At 55.6% G+C, this 24,017-nt stretch overlaps 8 protein-coding genes across 8 annotated transcripts; 2 read left to right on the top strand and 6 right to left on the bottom strand.

Moving 5' to 3' along the window:
* Positions 1–159: 159 nt before the first annotated feature.
* SPSK_07703 (ribosomal rRNA-processing protein 1) lies at positions 160–1,246 on the top strand (the record flags this gene model as incomplete). Its single annotated transcript, XM_016734360.1, has 2 exons — positions 160–211; positions 321–1,246. The coding sequence occupies 2 exons, from the start codon at positions 160–162 to the stop codon at positions 1,244–1,246; spliced, it is 978 nt and encodes a 325-aa protein (XP_016590847.1).
* A 484-nt stretch (positions 1,247–1,730) lies between these two features.
* Positions 1,731–3,836, bottom strand: SPSK_07175 (sphingosine kinase; the record flags this gene model as incomplete). Its single annotated transcript, XM_016733842.1, has 2 exons — positions 1,731–2,105; positions 2,187–3,836. The coding sequence occupies 2 exons, from the start codon at positions 3,834–3,836 to the stop codon at positions 1,731–1,733; spliced, it is 2,025 nt and encodes a 674-aa protein (XP_016590846.1).
* Positions 3,837–5,436: 1,600 nt separating this feature from the next.
* Positions 5,437–7,081, bottom strand: SPSK_10769 (uncharacterized protein; the record flags this gene model as incomplete). Its single annotated transcript, XM_016737051.1, has 2 exons — positions 5,437–6,975; positions 7,043–7,081. 2 exons carry the CDS (start codon positions 7,079–7,081, stop codon positions 5,437–5,439), a joined length of 1,578 nt encoding a protein of 525 aa, XP_016590845.1.
* A 2,019-nt stretch (positions 7,082–9,100) lies between these two features.
* Positions 9,101–11,481, bottom strand: SPSK_07096 (peptide alpha-N-acetyltransferase; the record flags this gene model as incomplete). The annotated part of the gene is made up of 2 exons (XM_016733764.1): positions 9,101–10,494; positions 10,569–11,481. The coding sequence occupies 2 exons, from the start codon at positions 11,479–11,481 to the stop codon at positions 9,101–9,103; spliced, it is 2,307 nt and encodes a 768-aa protein (XP_016590844.1).
* Positions 11,482–12,220: 739 nt separating this feature from the next.
* SPSK_07922 (uncharacterized protein) lies at positions 12,221–12,967 on the bottom strand (the record flags this gene model as incomplete). The annotated part of the gene is made up of 2 exons (XM_016734575.1): positions 12,221–12,843; positions 12,901–12,967. The coding sequence occupies 2 exons, from the start codon at positions 12,965–12,967 to the stop codon at positions 12,221–12,223; spliced, it is 690 nt and encodes a 229-aa protein (XP_016590843.1).
* Positions 12,968–13,810: 843 nt separating this feature from the next.
* On the bottom strand, positions 13,811–14,935 carry SPSK_07683 (D-3-phosphoglycerate dehydrogenase; the record flags this gene model as incomplete). The annotated part of the gene is made up of 2 exons (XM_016734340.1): positions 13,811–14,792; positions 14,880–14,935. The coding sequence occupies 2 exons, from the start codon at positions 14,933–14,935 to the stop codon at positions 13,811–13,813; spliced, it is 1,038 nt and encodes a 345-aa protein (XP_016590842.1).
* Positions 14,936–17,838: 2,903 nt separating this feature from the next.
* Positions 17,839–18,656, bottom strand: SPSK_07883 (uncharacterized protein; the record flags this gene model as incomplete). Its single annotated transcript, XM_016734536.1, has 2 exons — positions 17,839–18,492; positions 18,618–18,656. 2 exons carry the CDS (start codon positions 18,654–18,656, stop codon positions 17,839–17,841), a joined length of 693 nt encoding a protein of 230 aa, XP_016590841.1.
* Positions 18,657–19,456: 800 nt separating this feature from the next.
* SPSK_07981 (uncharacterized protein) lies at positions 19,457–20,113 on the top strand (the record flags this gene model as incomplete). Its single annotated transcript, XM_016734633.1, has 1 exon — positions 19,457–20,113. One exon carries the CDS (start codon positions 19,457–19,459, stop codon positions 20,111–20,113), a length of 657 nt encoding a protein of 218 aa, XP_016590840.1.
* Between the last annotated feature and the right edge of the window lie 3,904 nt (positions 20,114–24,017).

The raw sequence follows: 24,017 nt of genomic DNA, 5'->3' as shown, positions 1-24,017 counted from the left end.
AGGCGTTGTTGCTCGACTTTTTTTTTCTGCCAACAAATTTTCCTTATCTATCGCCCGATAAAGCTTTATGGCGGCGTGTAGCCACCGTGCAGGACTTCACGGACACCCGATCAAACACGATTGAAGACTATCTGTCGCTCTGCTAGCCCAGACAAGACCATGACGTCCTCAGCAGCGTCTATGCCGTTCATCAAGAACCTGGCTTCAAGTGGTAGGTTCTTCTGCACCTCCCCAGACGTTTGTTCAAACAGAACGAAAGAACCTGTGCCGATGTACTTTATGAGCCCTGGACTGACATTCCCTTCTTTGCACCGCTCCAGACCGCAAAATTCGGACCGCCGCGCTCGACAGCCTCAAGGGCTTCCTCACCGCCAAGTATGCCGCCTCAACCAATGTGCCGCTGACCTTTCACGACGCCCAGAAGCTGTGGGCCGGCCTCTTCTACGCGCTCTGGATGGCCGACCGCGCACCCGCCCAGCAGCGCCTCTGCGACGAGCTGGCCGGCCTGCCCAAGGCGGTGAAGCTGCCGGACGCCGCCGTGGCCGCGTGGCTGCGGGCGTTTTGGGCGACCATGGCCCGCGAGTGGACGACGGGCATTGACGTGCTGCGGATGGAAAAGTTCATGCTGCTCGTGCGTCGCGTGCTGGGCGCGCAGATTGCGTGGATGGCAGGGGAGGAGACAAAAGAGAAGCAGGAGACGACGGCAGACAAAAAGACGAGCAATAAGTCCAAAACGAGCAGCAGGACGGCCGCGGACAGTGCGGCACGCACACTCGGTCTGGAGATTCTGGCGCAGTGGCCGCTCAACGTTGACGGCGAGGCCGAGGTGGAGCCGGCACCGTCTGCGAGCGGCGAGGGCGATGAGGGTGACGAGGAGGTCAGCGAGCGGCCGCGGAAAAAGTCGCGCAAGGCGGTGCCGACAATGCACATTCCCGTGGGCCTGACGATGCACGTCGTGGATATCTGGGTCGACGAGGCCGAGAAGCAAGGGCTTCTGGCCACAAGTGAAAGCAGCGAGGAGCAGAGTGTCGTTGACACATCGTCTTTGGCGTGTGCCATGAACGAGCTCGTTGTGAAGCTGGCCGCCAAGACGACCGCACCTGCTGTACGTCAGCGGTCCCGCGAGGCTCTGACGGACGACCGGTTGCCGTGGAACCGGAGTGCGGCTGAGGGCCAGGCTGACGGTGACGGCGACGACGACAAGGGCGATAAAGCAAACGGCGACTGGGACGGGTTCACCGACTGAGCGGGGGAAACAAGCAGCGTTTGTGTCATTTGTTTTACATGTATGTGCATCTATGTAGTATTTCTCTTATTTGGCGTTCATGGTAGATTGGCAGGTATATTCAAAACGGAGACCAATTTCGACGGAACGTGCATTGTTTATCACCATGTCTGTATCCACATGTCGTTTGTACACAATGAATTATTCGTCTGTACATATCCACCGACGGCATCTAAAATACACAAGACTGAAACAAAACAACGAACTTCGCTCCATCACTCCGAAAAGACAATACGAAATGATAACAGAACGCCACTCGCCGAGTGCCACAAAGTATACAGAACAAGAATAAATACAGAGAGCCACGCCATGGTCATACAGCTGTCTCTCATACGCAACTGCACGTCCGTCTGAGCCACCTTTTATTGCCCTCCTCATGGGTATCACAACAGCGGATCCTCGACCACTCATTCCCATGCGTTGCGTCCATCGCGATCCTTGGCTCCTATGCCATGATCCGCTCAACGGGCGCCATCTTGTCCCAGTTCAGCGGGCCCGGTGCTTCGTAGCCGGGGGTTGCGCGCTTGGCAATGACGCGGCCCAGGCCCTTGTGGACCTCGGCCTGGAAGGGCGAGAAGGGGATGCGCTCGCCGTCGATGCTGATGTAGCCGTCCTTTTGGTTGCGGGGCGTGAGGCGGAAGCCGGAGATTTTGCGGTAGCGGACGAGCGGGTTGTCAAACAGGCGGTTGTCCTCGACGGTCAAGAGCATGCCGAGCGACTTGGCCGGGGAGATGTCGCCGTCAATGGTGATGAGGTCCATGAGGCCGTCGGCCATGAGCGCCGCAGCAAAGAAGCTGGTATCGGGGGCCATGTACGCCATCTGGGAGAATTGAGTTAGTGGTTTAGTGGATCTCTTAAACATGGGGGCAATTGAGGTGGTGCGACCACGACAAGGACTTACGTTTCCGCAGAAAAAGTTGCCCATCTTGTCTTCGGGGATGGTCTCCCAGTCGTCCGGCAGCGGGTCGTTGACGGTGCCAAACTGCAGCGGCGGCAAACTTTGGTCGCTGGTGTCGCCGCCGCTGCCAGATGCAGCGCCTGCATCGGCGTCAGCGGCGGCAACGGTCGTTGTCGCAGACGATTCTGCTGCTGCCGCGGCCGAGGTCTTGCCAGCAGCTTTTATGGTGCTGGTGCCGGTGCTCTTGCCGGTGGTGCGGCTTCCCTTGGCGGGCGCTTGGTGGCGCGAGTAGTGCGCCTTGACGTCGTCCTTGTGCTCAATCTCGACCTTGACGGCCAGGTCGCAGGGGTACACCTTGCGGGCCAGCAGGCGCTCAATGAACCCCCACGTGAAGCGCGCGCTGCCCATCCAGCGCAGGTTCTCCGTGGCCAGGTCGACCTCGGCCATGACGCCCACGGCCTGGCTCAGGAAGCTCAGCAGGCGGGTCTCGCCGTACGTGATGCTGGCCAGGTCCAGGGGCGCCACGACGCCCTTGACAATGGCCAGGGCGGCGACGCTGACGTGGTGGCTGCCGTAGAGGTTGCAGGCCATGGCGTTGCCGCTGCCGCAGGGCACGTGGGCCACAGCAACCTTTTCGAGCGCGCGGCGCGCGTCGGGCCGCTTCCCCAGGCCATTGAAGCACTCGTGCGGCAGGCCGTCGCCCGAACAGGCCAAGACCATGTCGTACGCATCAATGTCGAGGGCGGTGCACAGCTCAATGGCCTGGCCGGAGTAGGCGGTGGTGACGACGGTGAGGGACAGACGCGCAGCGTCCAGCAGCGGGCGGGCCTCGTGCTCCCACTTCTTCATGGCGCCGCCGGGACCGGCGTGCGGGTTGACCAGCACATAGGCACGCCGCCGCTGGGGGACGTCGCCATACGCGCGGTTGCGCAGCAGCTCCGCCCAGGCAGCGACTTCGGCGGGCGTCGGCCAGTCGGGCCCGGATGGCTCGAGCGAGACAGTAAACTTGGCGGGCCGGATGCGGGTCTTGGAGGCGACCTCGGCGTAGTCGATGACGAGGCGGCGGTTGTCGTCGGACACGGAGGCCCACAGGACATTGTAGAGGGGGATCGAGAGGCGGTAGTCGGCGGCGGAGGCTGGCAGGCAGCATGCATTGCGGTTAGCTTTGGATCTAGAGAACTGGTGCTGTGTGGCCGTTGTGTGAAATACATACAACTCATGCATGTGTGGCGGTTCTTTTTGCGCTTTGCCTTGTCTGGACACAGGCAGGCCGTTAGCATCTTGTGTTCTTCGCAATACAAAATTCACCTCACAGTGGGCACCCATACCAACTACAACAAGGTCGTTGTCTTGGATGTCAAAGTCGTGTGTCTGGAGCTTGAGGGTGTTCTCGAGTGTTTTGTCAAACGAGACGACGTGGGACTGGCGCTTGGCAGTGCGTGCTGTCGGTGGTGGTGACGGTGTAGGCGGAACAGGAGGGGCCTGGGGGATGTCGGCAGGGTCGATGGCGGTCGAGGACACGTCGTTGGCGGTTCCATTGATTCCATTCGCAGCTCCGTTGGCAGCTCCGCTGGCAGCTCCATTGATAGCATCGCCGTTTGCGCCGGCCGAGCTCACCTGCGCTTCAGCAGCAGTAGCCGTGTCAGACGACATTGTGATGAGAGAGGAGCGAAGCTGAGGATCTAGGCGGAGGGTCGACAGAACAGAAGGCGAGTCGAGACTGAGAAAACAAGGAGACTTGGAGGCGAAAACGCGGAGATTTTGACGTCGACGCTCAGTACTGCATCATCGGTTGTCGTGATGTCGAGCCAGAGGCGCTGGGACGGTATTCAGGTGCAATTCGACAAAGGAAAGAGAAAGAGACTGGAAGACGAGAAAAAGAAAGGAATCATGAAGGAAAAGGCACCATCAGGAGGAAGGCTGGTGTTCGGTAGTGCTGACTCGCCTTGATCCGTATCTATTGTCCTAGTTTTTTGGTGCCGTTTTTGGTGGAGCTTCACCGTTTCGCCGTACGAGCTCGTCGTCAAATTCAGGGATTCGCGAGAGCGCTAAAGAAAAGTAAGCGATTGCCCAAAGGACTCCAGCTGGGGTGCTACAGTGCAGTCGACACCGCTGAGACGCACTAGTGCGAGCGCGTCCTCCCAACATAGAGCGTGCAGAGACGGGCTCTTCGGCGCGTCTGTCAGCGTCGCTAGGCACCCCTTTTTCACCAGACAATGCGACGCGCTAAAAATACAGAGGCGCGCCATATAACAGAGGTTAGTGGGCCTGTGGGGCTTCTGGCCTCGTGGCAGTGGGTGCGGACTAGAAGCCCTGCAGGCCAAGTCGCATCAAATTTGCATGCATTAATACGCGAGACTACGACTCTGGCTTGACGCGGGAAATTACTCTGCTATGAAATGCTGTTACTTTTGGGTGCGCACTGAAGCACAGCCAATGTCAATGAAGACAGACGGGAGACGTGAAAGACCACATCCGGGCATTGGTAGATGGTTGTGAAGGGTGAAGGGAAATAGGAAGAAGGTAAAAAAAAATCAAAAAAAAATCGCAAAAGACAACTCACGAGCAAAAGCAAAATTCAGCACAGCTTTACAGATTTGCGTGTCCCCCCCCTGATCCCTGCTCCCTGCTCCCTGGCCCCTTGCCCTTCTGGAAGGATTCTGTTGGGAACAATGCCAAGCAACTGAGACTGGTTCGATGGCAATGCAACTACCGTACCCTGTCAGTCTCGAGACTGTATGTCGTAGTCTGTCTGTCGGGGTTTGTCTTTCTGTCAGTCTGGCAAGGATTCCATATTCACAGGGGTAGCGTCGCGTCAAGAAGATCGGCAAATGCCGTGAGCACTATGGAGTACAATTATTGTCTACGGCAACGAGTTCGCGACAGGATATTCCCAAGAACGACCAGGAGGAAAGAGAATATCGCATCGAAATGCGAGTCCCGTTCTGATGTCCATGCGTCTGACACTGCGAACGGATGATGGACGGAGTTCTGACGGATAAGCCCATTCGCCTTCCATGTATGTCGTAAGCGTTGTGAGATTCAACATATTGCATACGACTTTGTGGTAAAGACGACGGCCGTAATGCGCATACTCCTATTTGAAATTTCAAAATGCACAGGGCCGAGAAACTGCCGCTCTCGAACGTCGTAACAAGTCTAATTCTTTTTAATGTCATCATTACATTCGTATATCTTATTTGTCTCCGACAGTGCAGAGAGTCTCATCCCTTGGATTCCACATAAACCACGCCTAGTGCCTCGTCCGCAGCTCTCGAATGTCCGGGTCCGACAATAGCTCGCCCACGGTGTGTTTCTCACAAACGTGGTTGACCAGCCGGGTCATGGTGGTGCACACGGCCACCTTGCCGTCGCCGACCGTGTCAAAGCGGTCGCAGAGACAGCACGCAAACGTGGGCGGCAGCAGCACGCCGCTGCCGGCGTAGTCGTCTGCTGTTTCGTACATGGCCGGCCGGTGGCACTTGACAATAAAGCGGTTGCTGAGCACAAACTGGCGGTCCTGGACGAGCTCGATGATGTTGCGGCGGCGCGACGTGACGAGTTTGCCCGGGGTGTCGTCGTCGAGGTCAATGTTGCTGTTGTTGTTGTCGCCGCTGCCGCCAACGCTGCCCGATTTTTTGCTGTCTCGGTTGACAATCTCCTCGACGCGCTCGCCCACAACCACTGGCTTGTGCATCTTCCACGAACGGTCGTGCTCAATGGCAAACTGGCCCATGCAGGCCGGGCAGATGAGGTCGCCGTCGTCGCTGGTGCTGGTGGTGTTGTCGCCGTCGTCGTCGTCGCGCCGGCTGTTGCGTCGGCTGGGACCGGCTCCGTCACCATCGCCGCCGTTGAGCGGTCGTCGCCAGTCTTGCTGCAGCTCGATGGCGTAGCGGCAAAACAGCGGCGGCCGCGGCGCTTCAAGAGGGAACGTTGCTGCGCGGCGGGCACCGAACTGGCTCTGGCTGCGCCGTCCACGGTCTCTGTCCCTGTCGCTGTCCCAGTCTCTGTCTCTGTCGCCATCCCAGTCGCGGTCGCGCTCACGGTCCAGTGCCGCCCAGTCGCGGCCGCTTCGTCTCCGTGCCGCGTAGTCGTCCCCGGCGCCTCGTCGTGCGCTCGACGCCACAGAGGCCGACCGCAGACCCCGGCGTCCACCCTCGCCACCGCCTCCGCGAACGCCTTCAATCGCCCGCTGTACGGGTGCCGCCACCATCATCCGCTGGTACTGGTCCCGCAGCGCCTGGATGCTCCCGTTGCGCGCGCGCCCGGCCGCGGCATACAGCACCGCCGGATCCGGCAGCGTGCCCGTCTCCAGCGCGTCCTGCAGCAAGCGGATGACGGACGCCTGCAGGTCGATGATTTGGGCCTGCAGCTCGTTTTCGGCAATCGCGTCACCCACAGCAAACCGCGACCCGAGACGCTCGTAGTCGCGGTCGTACTCACCGCGGATCATGGGACCACTGGCTGCCAGGGCGTCACGGAGGTCGTTTTGGGGACGGCCATATGGGGCGTATTGGTACGGCGGATAGCCGTGGAAGTTGGTGTTGTTGTTGTTATTGTTGTTGTTGTTGTGGTTGAACTGGGCCATGGCGTGCTCGTGCTTGTCCTTCTCGGCCTGCCGCCGTGCCTTGTCAGCGTCGTCGGCGCGCCGCTCCAGCTCCTTGATTTTTTTGTCTTGCCCATGGTCGGTTTTATGCTGCCGGTGCCGGTCGCGCACGCGCTCGTAGAGGCCGATGCTCGTCGTGAACGTGCCAATCACCGTCGAGATCAGTGTCGCGATTATGAAGCCTTTCTGAGAATGGTGAGCAGCAGGCGACGATGACAGCGTAAAAACATCCTGTCCACGAAGCTAAACTTACTTTGAGGTGCTTCTCCTCAATCATATTTGCGTAATTCATCGTGATGGCATGGAAATGCGAGAAATTGGAGAGATCGCTGTGAGACGAGTAGACAGAGTAAAATTTTGAGGGATTGAAAGCAAAATAAAAAAAACAAAATCTGAAAAAGGCGACAAGGAGAAGGGAAACCGCAAAGACAACGCCTCGCTGATGCAAGGAGGCCGAATTCTATTTATGTCGCGTATGTAGCTGATGGGGGCCGTGGCAATCACAGGGCCAGTGGTGGTGTTTGCGGTATTATACCGTTATACGGTGAATGTGATCTTGTGGTGTCTGTAGTGTCGTGTTGGTTCTGTGTCCGGGCGCAACGTATGTGATCGGTCGTCTTTTAAGAAAGTGTCTCGTCAAACCAACAGAGCTGCTTGAGCAACGAGACGAGACAATGGGTGTGCGTCGTTTTTATGTCGTGCGCCTCGTCCAACGTTTGGCCCCCGTCATGCAGCTAGCAGCAAGGAAAAGAAATGTGCAACTGTGCCATGCAAGATATTGACGGCGGAAAGACAAAAAATAAAAATACCAAGAGACAGAGCATAGTAAAAAATATACCGAAACTAGCGAGTAAATAAACCAAGCAACCAGTTCCTGGTTTGTTGACGGCCATCGGTTGGCCACGTAGGAAAATGAGACACATGCAACCTTTCTCGCTCTCTTTTTGATACCACACGAGTGGTTTGCCATTTCGTGTCGGCCATCTATTTCCCGTCCCTGTTCTGTCGGCCGAAATGCCATATGACGCAAACCCAGTTTCCTTGGCCCATCCCCAACTCTCACCCCTCCACTCCCCCCAGCCGGTCCATAGTGACGACATCAGCTGCAGCAGGGAACTAGCACAAAAACACATGCGTGACAAACCGTCCTGCGGCCCTGTGGGAAGGCCAACAAAAAGTGGGTTGCAGCAAATGACACCCTGTCCCAGCCAATGACAAACCGGCACCTATTGCCCTCCAAGAAGGAGATCACGGTGACGGTGGAGGTCTGGACAGTGAGAGAAAATGAGCGTCCCGACATTGGTAGAGGAAGGCCACTCGGTTTCCGTACCTTTCCCGGTGCGTGCATCTAGACATATGCTGTGCGAGAGAAAATCCGGTGTGAAAAGGGGCGGAATTGTGGTCGATGACGAGGCGAGAACAAAGAGTAAATGTTTACAATGTAAAGGAATCAACCAATGTTAACATTAGATTTATTTTTATTTCCCTTTTATCCTTTTCTTTCGTCAAAACCAGACAAGAAGATAAGAAAGACAAGAAGCGATAAATATCCGCCCATATACGTAATAAAGAATCCCACGATGCGAACCTAAATAAACGTAAAACAAAGCCTAGATCTTTCTCCCGGGCCGGCGGTGTCCTCCAGATGCAACTTACAGGATCGTATGCCGCGCCGGCAGTTTGCTGCGGGCACGTTTTGACTTCATTTTTGTAGTTTCTGCATAATCCCATTAAGGTGTGGCGAAAACAAGGCCCTTCACCGCCAGTCGCTGTCGATCGGAGCTGGAAAGGATGGTCCGACAGAACAATGAAGAGAAGCTCATGAGCGGGACGGGATCTAGCGGATTGGTGACTTGGCAGACAAGGGACGTCATACCCAAGAGCCAAGGAGCCAAGGCCAGTTGGGTACGATTTCATTCCGTCTTCTGTATGCTGCTGACGCCATGCGCGGGACGATAGGCCCCCTTCTGACCTGGAAATAATCATATTTTGTATTTTGTATTTTGATACTTTTGCTTTTTGTAACATTTTACTCTTTCCCTTTCTCCCTCCAACGTCAACCGCTTTTCAAACAATATCCCTTGTATCATACGGTGTAAAACTAAACGTAATCGTGAATGACGCCACCTCTCCATCGGTCTAGGCTTTTTGGTGAAAGACGAAGAAGAAATGTGGGAAACGGGACAGCAAGCAATCGCAAGTGAAAATAAAAAATAAACGAAAATTGTGTCACGGAACAGGGACCCCCATAGTACAAACTACAAATCCGTCCTCAAACATCTAGAGCCCACACCCCACGTACGGCCGTCCCTTACGGAAACTCCGCTGCCAGCACCTCTTGCACCTTGGCCGGCAGCGTCGCCACATCGGCCGCCGTCAGGGCCGCCCGCAGCGCCTTGGCTTGTTCCTGCACCTGCGCGTTCTCCGGCGCGAGGGCGTGTGCCGCCTTGAGGCAGCGCAGCGCCAGCAAAAACTTGCCGCGCCGCCGGTAAATCTCGAAGCCGACCATCTGGCCGTCCAGGTCCTTGGGGCTGAACTGCAGCACGGGCGCAATGAATTTGGTGGCCTCGCCGAGCGGGTCGGCCGTCGCCGCGAGCTTCAGGCCCAGCGGGTCCTCGTCCTTTTTCTTGGCCGCGCCCTCGGCATCGACCGCCGCCGCCGCCGCCGACTTGCCCTTGTTGGGGTCCTGCTTGGCCGCCTTCTCGGCGGCCTCGCGCTCGGCCTTGAGCGCCTCCTTCTTGGCCTTCTTGGCGGCCTTCTTCTTCTCGGCCGCTGCGTCGGCAGCCGACGTGCCGTTGGTGCCATTGGTGGCGCCGGCGGCGCCGGCGCCGCCATCCGCAGCACCGCCCGTCGCGCCAGCCGCAGAGCCGTTGGTGGATGCAGTTTGGGCGCTGTCGTACATGCTCACGTATAGGCGGGCGGCGTCGAGCGCGGCGCGCGTGAAGAAGGGGTGTTCGCGTATCCGGTCCTCCCAGCGCACAAGGTCAATGTAGGCGCGGATCATGCCCTTGCGCAGCGAGAAGGAGTGGAAGTCGAACTGGTCCTCCTGCCAAATGTCAAAGATGTTGGCAATCGCGTGGAAGCGCTTCAGGGCCATGCCGATGTTGCCGCGGCGCGCAAACGCCTCGCCGTCCTCGGTCAGGAACCAGATGCACTGCATGTCGAGCAGGTCCGACAGCGGGTCGGCCGCCGAGTCGGGCCGCGTGAAGAGCGCCACCGTCTTGAGCGCCGCCTCGTTCTCGTTGTTGCGCAGCTGGTACTTGGCTGCCTTGCTGTTGATGTAGCGGTCGTGCGTGTCGAGGCTGCGGGCCTTGTCCATGGCCTCCGAGGCCTTTTGCAGGTCGCCCTTGTGCTTCCATATCCGCGCCTTGGTCATCTGAAAGTCCACGCTCTTGTCGTCCAGCGCAATCGCCTTGTCGCAGTATTCGTCCGCCTTGGCGAGGTCGCGCGTGAGGTGGTAGTTGTAGTGCTGTGCCAAGAAGTAGAGCGCCGCTCCCTCGCCCTTGGACGAGTCCGTCTTGGCGTCGCCGTTTTGTTGTGCGGAGGAGGTCTGGGAGGAGGCAAGGTATTCTTCGACAAGAGTGGGCAGAATCACCTTCTTGGCGTCATCGGTGTACAGGTGCTTCAGGTTGGCAAACAGCGACGGAATGCCGCGGTCGAGCATCGGGAAAAGGTACTTTCGTGCGCGCTCCTTAAAGAGATCACCTGGAGAGAAAACGAGAAAACAACAGCAGTTAGTAGGAGATCTTTAAACCAATACGACCAAGTGGTAGACGTACCCGACAAAAAGTCCAGCGGCAGCCGCTTTGCCGAGTCGCCGCGCGGGTGCTTGGCAGCGTACTCGTCATAAACGGCCAGACGGGCAGCCACGTCAGCGCCCTCGGCGTCCAGGCCCAGCGCCTTGACAAGGCTGTGGTAGTAGGCCGGGTGGTCGGGGTTGCGGTCGATGAGCACGCGCCAGGCAGCGGCCGCATCCTCGCTGCGGCCCAGGGCCGTGAGGTACTCGGCGCGGCGCTCCAGTACGCTGAGACGGTCGAGGCTGTTTGCGACCGAATCCGCCTCGAGGTGGTCCAGCGCGCGCTGGATGTCGCCCGTCTCGGCAATGATGCGGTTCTTGTACAGGATGGCCTCGGAGTGCTCAATGTCGGACTTGGGCGGCGGGTTCTTGAGCGTCTCCTCGTACGTCGTCAGGATCCGCTCGGCCTCGGCGAGGTTGCCGTCCAGGTGGTGGGCAATGGCGAGCGCGGTCCAGTTCTGGCGCGGCTGCGGGCGGGCCTGCAGCATGGCGTGGCGGCTCTGCACGTAGCCGGCGTAGTCGCGCATCTGGATCTGCAGGATGGCGAGATCGCGCTGGATCTGGGGACTCTCGGGCTCGAGACGCAGCGCAAACTTGTACGCCTTGATGGCCTCCTCAAAGTTCTTGTTGGCGCGGTACAGCAAGCCGTACACGTGCCAGCAGATGTGCGACTTCATGTCGACCGTCAAGGCCTCCTTGCCGAGCGCAAAGGCCTCGTCCGTCTTGCCCTGGCCGTTGAGAATCAGTGCCTTCATGGCCATGGTGTCGCCGTGGCGCGGGTTCTTCTTGAGGATCTGGTCGGCGGCCTTGAGGCCCCGCTTGTATTGCTTCTCCTCATAGTTGCGGATGACCTGGCGAAACAGGTTGGCATCCCGTGTGCTGAGCGGTTGTGGCATGGGGGGCGGCAGTTGCGTGTTTGTGCGTAGGTCTGTGTGTAGGAGCTGGACGTCGGCTCGAGATGGACGAGGTCAGCTGCGCATGAGACAGCCTATCGGAGGGTCGAGGGCGCTGTCCACGCACAGGGAGGTGCCGCTGGTAGGAGGAGACGGCAGAGCAGGCCAGAGAACGGTGAAATGAATGGTGGAGATGGAGACAGAGATCGCCCGCGAGGATAGGATGGCGGTCGGAGGGCTGGCCGTGTTGATGCTCGTGTGGTGGGTAACGGAGATGGCAGCTGCCGCAAGAAGCTGGGGGGGAGGTCTTAAAATCGTGTGGGTAGTTTTTTTGCCCTTTTTTAGGTCCCCTCCTGAAGTAAGGAAGGCAGGAGCTAGTCGGCGCCGTGTTCTTCCAGTAGGAGAGGCAACAGCGGCGGAAAAGTGGGGCAGAGCAGCCACTGCGAAGTCGGCCTACGTGCACTCACAAAGGTCGACGAACAGACTTGCATGACACTGTGCGTATTCACTCAACTTGATACGTAAAAGTAGAGATATATTCACATGCTTCCACCACGTAGACCGTATCAAATGCTGCCTAAATGCCTATATGACGCCGAAATGACTGCAAATGCAAGAAATCACCAGAAGATGATATCCACAGCTCCTCCAAAATCCCAAGACGTGTCCGACACCCATCCACTACGTATCCCCCAATCGTTGGCAAAATGTAATATACACAGCGCGTAGACGGACCACACGCTCACCGTCCCTCCCGCTTCCGCCACCGCTCCAGAGCCGCTTCCCACCCAGGCTCACCCGGGCTGGCCGCGATGGCCCCGCCACCACAACGCGCCTGCAGCACATCCCAGGATCGCGCGCGCACAATGGACTCGACGCCCTTCTCGTTGCGCATCAGCGACGCTAGCAGGTTGGCCTGCGGCTCGACGAGCGCATACTGCTTCCGCTTGATGTAGGGGTCAATGCGCTCGGTGATTTCCGCTGGTGGTGGTAGTGGTGGTGGTGGCGTCGCATAGTCGCCGTCAACAAGGGTGCCGGAGGCCGCCGCGGCGGCAGCAGCCTGGGCAGCAGCCTGTGCGGCGGCTTCGGCATCTTTGGCCACGGCATCGTCGGCGACGCGGGAACAGTACTGGATGAGGTCGTCGCGGGCCTGCCAGGCGGGGAAGAGGAGGGCATCGCGGAACGCGCGGCATGCGGCGGGTGGCGGTCCTGCAGACAAGGAGGCGCTGCTGGGTGGGTAAGCGGAGTACGAGGAGGCGCGGTGCGCTGTGGACGACGGGTCGAAGCCGGCGCGGGCGGGCGTGACGAGGGCATTCAGGTGCTGGGTGATGGTGTCGTCGATGGCGCGGGAGGCCCGCAAAAAGTCTGGACGGGCGTGTCAGAGAGACAGACTGGCCCCAAGAAGATGCAATGTTTACCCACCTCGTAGTACGACGGTCGAAAAGCAAAACTGCGGCGTCAGGGCCGGCTGGTTCGGTGGTGAGGCCATGTTGTTGTGATTCTGGCGCTGTTGTCGCCGCTCTTGCTTGTGCACGCTGTCTGCCACAGGCGGCGCCGGCGACGACGGCTGGTCAGCAGTCCCTGCGCTTGGCCTTGTCGCCGTTGTGTCCGGCGACGTCCACAGGAGATTCGCCAGCGTGGTTGTAAGCTGTTTCGTGGGGCCGACTGTCTTGCGTAGTAGTCGGCTGCACGGCGAGAAAACTAGAATCGCTCGGAGGACCCCGCGTGGTTCAGCTCCGCAGAAGAGGAAATGAGCAATGTATCGTCGAGCTGTCGGTAGGAAAACGTGGAATGGTGATCTTCGGGATGGACAGCGGCGTATGATAAAGAAGGAGCGGGGCGATATGTGCAGAGCGGGAAGGTATTGGGAACATTGTTAGAAATAGAACCAATTCCCCGGCAGTCGCGGTGGTGTGGTTTGTGGGGCGGGAACGACGAAATGGGCCAATTGGAGACCAGCATTTGACGAGTTCTCGTCACCTTTTACCACCCAACTGAGCTTTGAACTTGGTTTGAGTGTCGCTGTCTTTATTTCAATTTGAGATAAATCCTGCCCGTCATCTTTTTATTTGCCTCTATTTGGTTGCAGTGACGTGAGATTGTCACCTATTGATCATTGCATAGGTTTCCATCTAAATGTCCATCCGTGATACCTCCCTCGTTATGTCCCGTTTTCGAAGTACAGATACTTATCGCACCCTCTATCCATAGCTTTCTGCAACTCGCCACGAACAGAAGCAGTCCCTTTCTATTAATCGTCGTGTAAAAACCAGAGCATCATCTTCAGGGCATCCTTCAGTGTATATCTGCTCGTTCTTCAGAAGCAAACAGACTAGAACTTCAGCCCAGCCTGCTCGGGCACAATGCTCTTGAGTGTGTCCGCAAGCACCGCCTGCCGGACGTTCTCCATGGCCCACACCTCCATCTTGGTCTCCGTCTCCACTGTCGACGTGCCCATATGCGGCACAATCAGCGCCTTGTCGCTCTTCATCAGCTCCGGGTGCACTTGGGGCTCGTGCTCAAAGACATCCAGCCCCGCGGCCGCGACGTGGCCCGAGGCCAGTGCGTCCACGAGCGCCTGTTCGTCAATGACGGCGCCGCGGGCCGTGTTGATCACGACCACCCCCGGCTTCATCTGCGCAAACTGCGCAGTGCCAATTAGGTGGCGCGTGTGTGCGTTGAGCGGCACATTGATGCTCACGACGTCAACACTGCCCAGGAGCTCGTCGAGCGTCGGCACGTAGACGGCATGGCCGGCCGCCGCCTCCACCTCGGGCGCCAGACGGTTGCGGTTGTGGTACAGCACCTTCATGTCGAACGCAGCGTGGGCCTTGCGCGCCACCGTGCGGCCGATGCCGCCCATGCCCACGATGCCAATAGTCTTGCCCTGCGGATCATGGCCGAGCGGGGGACCACCGTCCAGGCCGCGCCAGTGACCGGCGCGGATGCTGCTCAGCGTCGGGGCCAGGTTGCGCATGGCGCCGAGCAGCAGAAAAATGTGAATGTCCGCCGTGGCCTCGTCGACGGCGGTGGGTGTGTTGGAGACGCGGACGCCGCGGGCGGTACAGGCGGCGACGTCGATCTGGTCGTACCCGGCGCCGTTGTGGCAGATGAAGCGCAGAGACGACGGCAGCGCCGACAACAGCTCGTCGTCGATGCGGCCGGTGATGCGGAAGGACTCGAACGTGCGGTAGGCGACCTTAACGCCATCGAGTGACCCCGAGCGGCACTCCGCAATGAACTCGGCACGGCCGTTGGCCTTGGGCACGACAATGTCTGCCACGTCGCCAATCGACTTCCAAGTGTCGTGTGCCCTGTGTTGCATGTGTCAGTATATTTATATATATATATATATATGGCTAGCACTCTTTCTATAGCAATAGACTGCACATCTTACTTACAGTTGGATGGTGCCAAGCTGCAGGACCTGCATCCGTGGCGACTTGCCGGCTGCCATGTCGGAGTAGAAGTGGAGAAAGGCCAATGGAAGATTTGTGCCGCTTTGGTAATGAATCGTCGAAGCGTGAGGATGTTGAAGGCAGAGAGTTGGTTGAACGATGATGGTATAAGAAAGAAAGTAAAAGAGAGCGTCGGGGAGAGAGAGGAATGGCCCGGTATTTATATGTTGTAGATTGTGGTGAATTTTGAGTAGAGCCTCTTTGACCGTACTACAGTAAGTGTCACTTTCTGCGTCACTCCTTTTTCACTTGACGTTGACGTCGAGTTGACGCAGATGTGAGTTCAATCTCAGTAGAAGTTGATACGGACAAAGAAAGCGTAGTAATTCGTCGAGTCTGCGCACAGACAGTATTGTGCAAAAAGCTGGTATACCTAGTTAGGCACATTGGTACGTGCGTTCGCAAAACACCGACATAGACAGAGATCCCAGGAACCAAGAAACGGGGACGTACAAGACGAGTCTGTTCGAATGCTTGATGCGGAGGCGTGGGGTGGAAAGGGGGACATGCGCTTGAAGGGTCAGGTTTGAGGCTAACGTGGGGAGTCCGCGTGGGGATTTGGGAGTTGGGGTGGGTGGATGGACGAGCTGGTGGAAATAACGAGCGTCCCGTTGGGGGTTTCGACTTTGGGCATGGCAACGAACCAGGCAACCAGGCACTCGCGATTGGGCAGAAAGACTGTCAACATAGACGAGATTTTGAGAATAGACTAACCTTTGGTTACTACACCGGGAACTTGCCGTGAAGAGACGTTATACGGCCAATTGAGGTGACGATGCTCTGATGTCGAGGACGGCGGAGACAGAGGAGCTCTTGTACAAATTTGGCACGACAGTTGTTCGCAGCGTTGGTTTGCCAAACGTGTCTTGCACAGGCGCAAGAAATTCACGTAGATTTTTTAAAATTGGGAGACGTGAGACACAATAGGGAACAGCAGAGGAAAGCAGAGGAGAAGAACGACAGTAAAATGCGTTGTGAAAGAGTCAGAGATAATGGACGAGGCCTAGTCGGTCGATGGATTTTCGCCGCGACACCGTTTGCACAATAGCGAGAGCCTGGCAATATTATGACAGAAGAGAACAGGGTGGGAAGGCGAGACGGGGGTTCCACGACGGCGTCCACTTTGCTCGGGCGCTGTGCGTCCTCGACGCCCTTGCAATTCGCTGCCTTACCGTTTGGTCATATTTTCTGGTTCCTTTTCCCAACTTGTCAACTTTGGGGTAGTATTAGCGACAACGGAGATGCGGCGGTGGCCGTCAGCTTTCTCGGTGGTTGGCCCAACGTGGAGCGTCGCAATCACTGTGATAGCGTCAGTCCCCAAAGCCCCAAGGGGACGAAGACGAGGGGAAGACGGGGGAAAGACGGTGAGAGCAAGGTCGTAGCCGTCTGGGGGAGACGGTATTGTGGTAAACCCAGACGGCAGTCGTAAAGCAGTCTTTTCCGCTTGTCTTATTCGTGTTCTTTTTATAGCGATGTCGTCGAATGAAGGTGCGCTGGTCCACCTCTGATGGAAGGGTTCTCATTTGTTCCTCGAATACTAGTTAGACAGGGATCAAAGCAGGCACTTGGACCAAGACTGTCTAGGCCAACTGTCTTCATCTTGAGAGTTTTTCGTTTCCACATGGCTGGGATCTCTTTTGTTGTTGGAGTCCATATGGCGCTATTGCCTCTCGTTCCAGTCGGGGACGGGCCGCGCAGATGACACCATGTCTTGGTGCTCACCACGGCCCCGCAGAGCTTACAGTATGCATAGTGGGTGGCGGTGAGTGCTTTTCCGCATGCGTACATTTTATTTGTGTGTGTGTGGGTTGGAGCACTTCTGTTGATGGACGCTATGCCGTCGAGCGTTATCGCTGGCTTTTACGTGTGCTGTATGGCAGTGAGCTGCACTGGTGTGGGCTTTTTGCAAAAAGTCGGGGCAATGGGACAAGACGTAATCTGTCGTAAAGTGTGGTCATCGATGGGGATCGGGAGGTCGATTTGGTTCAGCGGTTTCGATAAAAAGAAGGGAATGTTTATTGACATCCTTGTCCCAGCATCCAACGCAGCACAGATCATATGCAATCCCATGAGCCGCCGTTACAATGACAGCAGATAAAAAAGAAGTTGAAGTAAAAAGAAACAGCCAGTTAGAGTGCATGAGTGTGCTTCTATAGAAATGTGGGAAACGCATTGAAGATGCAATAGTGTGGTCCAACATGCCGATGCTAAAATATCAAAAGCTTACACCAATAAACAACAGGTATTGAACACAACATGCCCTTTTAAGGGTATTGCAAGACATGACATAATCCAAATAAGCAGATCCAAAATAATAAACATTATCGTACTATACAGAAAATGTAGCCGGGACTATGGGTCCGTGAATGGAAATATTTCCTGGAAAGATGAAATGATAACGGAAGACGTTGGGGTGGGATTGTTCTAATATTAAGATTAGAATGTCGGCAACGCGGTTTGGTGAGTGGAGTGCAAGCAGGTTCATTCACGGCAGCAAAACTGCTCCTTGCTTGGACAAGGTCGCGGAGTCGGGTTGGGTTGGATTGTTACACGGCATGCAATAATGCTTTGTGTAGAGAGTTGTGGGTACAAATCGCGAGATAGCAGATATCTTGTGTCGGCGATAACGGACCTCGTCCTTTGGCGGCTATTCTGTAACATAGCTGACGTGGGACGCTGGCCACTGTTCATGCAGACAACTCTGACAGCCACATGCGCAGCGTCTTGTTTGTTCCCGCCGCCAAAGACATAAGAGGGCGCACCGAAGAAACGGCCACGCCGTTATCGGTGCCGCACATATCGGTGTGTGCTTCAGGTGCTACGGTCGCTATTCTTCGCTTGGTGTATTGTTGTTGGGCAAGTTTGACCATTCGTCGTTGCCCTACCAGGACACAGATGTAAGTCATGGGCCATAGTCGTAGGGCTTCGTATACCGTACAGCGTCTCGCGAATCGGACACATTGTTCGGGTAGTCGTGGTGCGTCCTGTCGGGCCAGTAGGTTCGCCGCGGCTCTTCTTTAATATAGGTAGAATCGAAAGCCGTACCATGGTATTCAGAAGACGACACAACGGGGCGCGGAGAATGCGATACGGGGCCGTAGGATGTGCTGCTATTGTGGCCCTTATGGTCGGTGCTCTCGTGGTGGCTGCCGTTGCCGATGTTGTTGCCGCTGTGGCTCGATTGGTATGACGTGACCGCGGATGATGACCCTGTTCCGTTGTAGTAGCTGGATGCAGTACTACCAGAGTTGCTTGATGCGGATGAGAGAGACGAGGGACCACCAACGATGGATGGGGACTTGATTCCAGCTGAATTCGCCACGGAATTTGACGCAGCTGAAGAGGTTGCCACCGACGAGTAGGGAACAGGTGGGGGACTCTTGGGCCGTGGTTCCGGAGCCGTTGCTGTTGTGGTCGATGAACCTTGTGGGGAAACATGTGCCGTGGCTTGCAGGAAAGCCGGATTGTTCTGCTGTTGCTTGAAGATTGGATCATAGCCGGCGCAATCGCGCTTAGACTTCTTGCAGTTGTTGCAGGTCGGATGTGTTTCGTCGCACTATTTCGCAAGTGTTAGTTATCATTGCTCGTTACAAACTGCAATTGCAGTTGACACGAGAGATGTAGCGAAGATGGCGGGGAAAGCATGTATATCGGAGAACCAGTTGTTGTATGTAAACAGACTGTAGCAAATGAACCGCGATGGAGCACGGCGAGTAACATGGTCGACCAAGCGCGCGTGCAGACGGGGAACGTGCAATCTTTTTTCTCTTTTTCTTTATCCTTTTTCTTGGCTCCGGCGAATGAAGGAATCCTCATCGTCAAAAGACGTCGCCAGATGCTGACAGACAAGAAACATGGTAACCGCACACGCTCTGTTTGTCTTCGTATGCGCCCCAGGTCCTCGTTGTTGGGGTTCGACATCCATGTTTCTGTGCCCTTCTACTCTTTGTCACTTGTGCAAAGTACTCCCCACAGGGCACTCGCCCGATGGATCGTACCAGCAAACTCGGCAAAGTTACAATTTGTACCCGGTAACGGTCGCCTAGCTTTGCACGCTTCTGCTGTGCTTGTTGACCTATGCACTGCACATTGCCCGGGCCAATACAAAACATGGATTGTCGGGAACGCAAACAGAGGCGGCCAGTGTGAATCAAGCAAGCAGAGAGGGGGAAAACGACGAATGGAAACAAAAAGCGCAAAATCCAAGGCCAATGCTGACAATATAAACAATTGTAGCAGCCTTATGAAACTCACCTTGATGCGCCGTTTCCGGCAGGTCATGCAGCCAGTTTTTGTACGCCGTTTGATTTCCTTTATGAGAGTCAGCTAAAGACAAGTTCGCTTGCACAAAATGGGAAGTTGTGACTTGTGAAAAAGTACCTTTTTGTAGCGAATGCCTCCCATGGAGAAGGATGGCATCCGCATGTCGTCACCGTGGTCATGGGGTTGACCGTAGTGAGAGAACGATGGGAGATTGTGCGGCTGGATTCCATATGGCGGTGGCATGGAAAAGAAGGGCAATGGGCCCGGCGGGAGACTGGGCGGTCCGGAATAGGGAGTCGAGTGCAAACTGCTGCTTGGTGGCGGGTGCAGCGGGTCAATGGTCCGCATGCTGGGCAGAGACGGGATCGAGTTGTTCGGTGGTGGTGGTGGTGGTGGTGGTGGTGGAAGCGGCGCGCCAACGGGCGACGGACTGTACAATTCGCTCACACCCATGCCCGGATTTCCTGGGCCTTGATGACTGCCGACGCTCTGGCTGCTCTGCGACGGGTAGTATTGGTGATTTGAGTGTCCTGATGAGCCGATTGAGGACGTTGATGGTGGCGGCGGCAGCTGATGTTGCAATTGATGTTGTTGGTGTTGGTGCTGTTGCTGGTGCTGGTGCTGTTGTTGTGGCTGGTGATGTTGCTGGTGTTGTTGCTGGTGCTTTTGCTGGTGCTGTTGCTGGTGCTGTTGCTGGTGCTGTTGCTGGTGCTGTTGTTGGTGATATTGCGGGTGAGGTTGGTGTTGATGCGGATGCTGGTGCTGATGGGATTCCGGTTGCTGGTGTCGGTGATGGTGCGACGGCGGCGCGGGCGGCGTGTGCTGGTACGACGAAGGCCCCGGATAACTCATACTGCCGCTGTCGGACAGGCGAGGTAGACCCGCATGATGGGATTGGTGGCCCGCCATGGTGAGATGATGTGAAAGCTGCCCGGCGTCCGAGACAGAGAGGAGACGCGTCTTTGTCTCTCGTTGTAGCGCAGTTGCAATGACAGGCGGTCGTGCTTTGTTCGTTCAAATAACGCCGACACTCTCGTTCCCACGAGACACAGGTGCGCCACAGCTATGGCTGCAGGCCGGCTGGGCAGGATAGTGAGGCAAAAGCGCCGAGGCTCGCGTCAGGCCGACGATGCTATTATCAACTGTATCGGACGGCGTGGATCATTTTTGCCTGCAGATGAAAGTCGCGACACGGACCGCAGCACATAAAACGCGAATTGTTCGTGCTCTAGAGCCCGCTCAGTGTTCGTGATGCGACGCTGTCGATCTGTCCGTTGATGTCGTACTCGGACCGTTTCGCTGTTATGCTTTGAGCAGGACGTTTGCATACACTTGTCGAGAATTGAACGCTAAATGCTGAAAAATGCAGTACACAATGCCTATTGTGTTTTCGTAATACTTTGAAAATGCAGTCGAGCGGAGCCGTTGAAGAATTGTCTGTCGAAGTGTCGTGTGTTGTTGTGTTGTTGTGTTATTGTGTGGTTGAACAACTGTACAGACCAGAGGTCGAAGGAGGACGAGGGAGGAAGACAAGTGCGCCAGGCCAATATTTTATTTAGGTTGGTCGATTTTCCGTGCTTGTACGACGTGCGACCAAAGTCCCCACCAACCTTTTGTGCTGGAGCCGTGGTTCCTTCCAAGCAATCATAGTGAACCCACTACAAATAGAATATTGGACGTGCGACTGGGGAAGGAGCGGCCGACTAGGGAAGCGACTAGGGAAGGAGGCCCAAACGAGGGAAAGAGCGACTGGGGGTTCGGGGGTGCGTCGTAAAGTGCGACCGTGGGCCGGTTTCCTGTGCCTTGGATGGGGGCTGTTCTCCTCTTGCCAGGGGTGTTTGGTAGTAGAAAGGAACCTAAATTGCTTGGTAGGAAAAGTTGTGAGTGGGGTGTGTAGAATGTAGAGACGAAAAACACGACAAAGAGAAGGGGGGAGGGGGGCGTGAGGCTAAAAAGGGCCGCAATTGTACAGCAAAGGAAAGATGTGTTGTGTACAAAAGAAAGCAAAATCGTCCAGAGGGAAAGAGCAATTTCCTCCTTTCTGGCGAGACTCGACGAGGCAAGCACACTCGTGGGGTTTCCCATTGTTTTTCTAATCCTCAGTCGCGCTTGCCTACTCTGCCGCTTCACATGGCTCTCCAAAGCACTAACGGCTCTCCATTCGGCTCTGCTTTTGCATCCTTCTCGTCCACCATTCGTTTTGTTCACATCCTCAACCCCGGCTTATAACCCATGTGCCCCGGCTGCACGAATAGAAACATTGTCAGCGCCAGACACAGTAGTTCGGTCCAAAAGGGTATGTTGCCGACTCTACTGAGTATGAAGCAACGGGTCGCTTGCTAGCGCTGGAACGCTGGAAAGGCAAGGCCTGTTCCTTTTTTTCTTCTTCTTTTGTTTTTGTTAATACTTTTTTTACTTTTTTTATTCACATCCAGATATGAACTGGCCGGAAGTTGGCCACATCCGAGCAAAAGATATGCACATTTTCCGCCCAGCCCCCAATTTCCGGGCCATACTATTGAGGTCCTGCAAAATGTTGCTGGCCTTTCACGCGCATCGTTCTGGAAGCCAAACATTATTCTTGACCACCATACCTAGCTACAGCCTTTTTCTGCCAAACTGTTGGCTGGACAGTACGGACATCTGTACAGCCAAATACCAAGAGACGAGCAGTTTTTCGTGCAACAAATGTGCCGAGGATGGGAGGTGGGTTACGGGGTGTGCAAGGGAGGGGGTGTTGTCCAGTCGGATGCATCTTGGGGTTCAGGGCCTGGCCTCGTCTTGCTGTTCAGCTCCCGGTTGTGCTTTGGTCGAAGCGACGCTGGGTCCTGTCTGCCACTTTCCCGGGCCTTCATGTACTCTTTCTTGCTGTACAAAGTAATGTACAACATACGACATACGTTTTTTCAGTCGTGTTTTTGGCCAGTCACCGACCCCATGGTTACATGGTCTTTGGCTCGTCCTGCAGTCCCCGAGTTTCCCCTTTCCCCCCCCTTTGCAGGCGCATCTTGTCTGCTCTTTGGGTACGTCGTATCCGACAATGTCTTTCGAACCGTTTTCCCAATTTGCCAAGCAATGACTGGATTTTCTGTCTTCTTATGGGCCAGCTGTCAACTTGCGTTGGGGTGGTATTATTTCAACGAGAGACAAAACAATACGACGTACGAATTAGAAGATTGCCACTTTGCAGCTCGTTACTTGTCTGAGACCTTCCTCCTTTCCGCTTTCGCTTCAGTTCGCCTCTTCTCCTCGGCGTAAAGAGTACGTTGTAGTCGCTCACTTATATTTCTTCGTCCTCCGAGGGTGTGGAAATTTGACGGCTGCGCTAAACTCACCATCGACGGGTGCGATCTGGGCAGTCCAACCTCGTGCCGTTTTGTGACATTTCACCAAAGGTTGGACTTGCCATAGTAGACCATCCCTTGCGTCTTGTGGGCCGTCTTTGGAACTTGGCTTCTCCCTATTAGCTAACAAACACGCCGTCGCACCCACCAGCAAACAAAGGCAGGCATGGGCAATTGTTGGCACATAGAAGAGAGAAACGAAAAAAAAAAAAAAAAAAAAAAAAAAAAGGAAACTTAAAATAGAAGACTTGAATATGGAAAAGACAAAAGATAGGGGACTACCGGGCTGAGATGGGGGGTTTACGAGTGATACAAATTAGCTGAGAACGTTTTTGGTAGAAGGCGAGATTGGGTTTGATGAATTTGGGGGCTTTTTACGAGATAATACGGGGCGTTTCTTTTCGCCATCTTTCTTGAACAGTCAAACAGGATGGAAAAATCAGCGGGCGAGCAGCGACAATCATGCCGCAGGCTGCGGATCTCAATGAGACGAAGAAGGTGAAGGAAAAAGAAAAGCCACTACGCAAAGGACAAGGCGATAGGATGCAGGGGAAATGGAGTGACTGTGGGCTCGAAGAGAGTACTGCGAGACCAGGATGTTTTAATCCGTATCTTGGTTTGAATCTCAGCGGCCCACAACACAACAACGGACCAGGATGAACAAAAACGTTCAGCAAAAAGACGATGACAATGTCGAGCTGTAAGGCTGGTACGAGGCATGACGAAAAATGTGCGTCGTGCTCCGTCCTACTCGTATCGCTATGAAAGAGTGAAAAGAAGGGGGGCAAATGACGCACAGAGAAAAGAGAACAGAGTGATTATTGAACCCAGCTCCCCAGCTACCGCACACCGAGGCGCAGAAGACAGGGAACAGGGCAGTTTGATGAGCGTACTTCGTCAAAAGCGAAAATGCTTTCCCCGTTCCTCTTGTTGTGCCGCGCTCACATTCGCTCTGGATTCTTCCAGGGGTTTGGCCATCTCACTCATCGATCCAACTATTTTAATTAAGCCAAACCTAATCGAACCCTCTCGCCGGGACGTTTGCCGTGCATGTGCCTGTGCTTGCCGAGCTTACCTCGAAGGAATGTGAGAAAATGCTTATGTGACGACAAGCGCGTTGCAACGGAGTGCCGCGACATCGAGTTCTTTCCGACTCAATAGCCAAACCATCGAATAGTAGGTCAAATGAAAGGATACACTCCGTATTGTACGGCATGAACACAAGATGCGAATGCCAACAACCCACGCCTTGGATCTTAGATCTTGCTCGCCGTGGTAGGTCGGGGGTCTGGTATGCTCCCTCAACAAGGTGATCATCTGCACCAGACTCTCCTTATTGGATTATCATTTCCTAGGAGAATCAACACCGAAAATGTTGTAAGAGTGAAAGCAAAGGGAAGAGGGGCGTCGGAATGGTCATTCCCCGCCTGGTATTGGCTTGCTTCTGCCGGCCGGCCATTCAGCATTCTATGCG

The sequence above is a fragment of the Sporothrix schenckii genome (assembly GCF_000961545.1).
Source record: "Sporothrix schenckii 1099-18 chromosome Unknown Cont41, whole genome shotgun sequence".
Classification (NCBI taxonomy): Eukaryota; Fungi; Ascomycota; class Sordariomycetes; order Ophiostomatales; family Ophiostomataceae; genus Sporothrix; species Sporothrix schenckii.
This window is presented reverse-complemented; position numbering and strand designations above follow the sequence as displayed.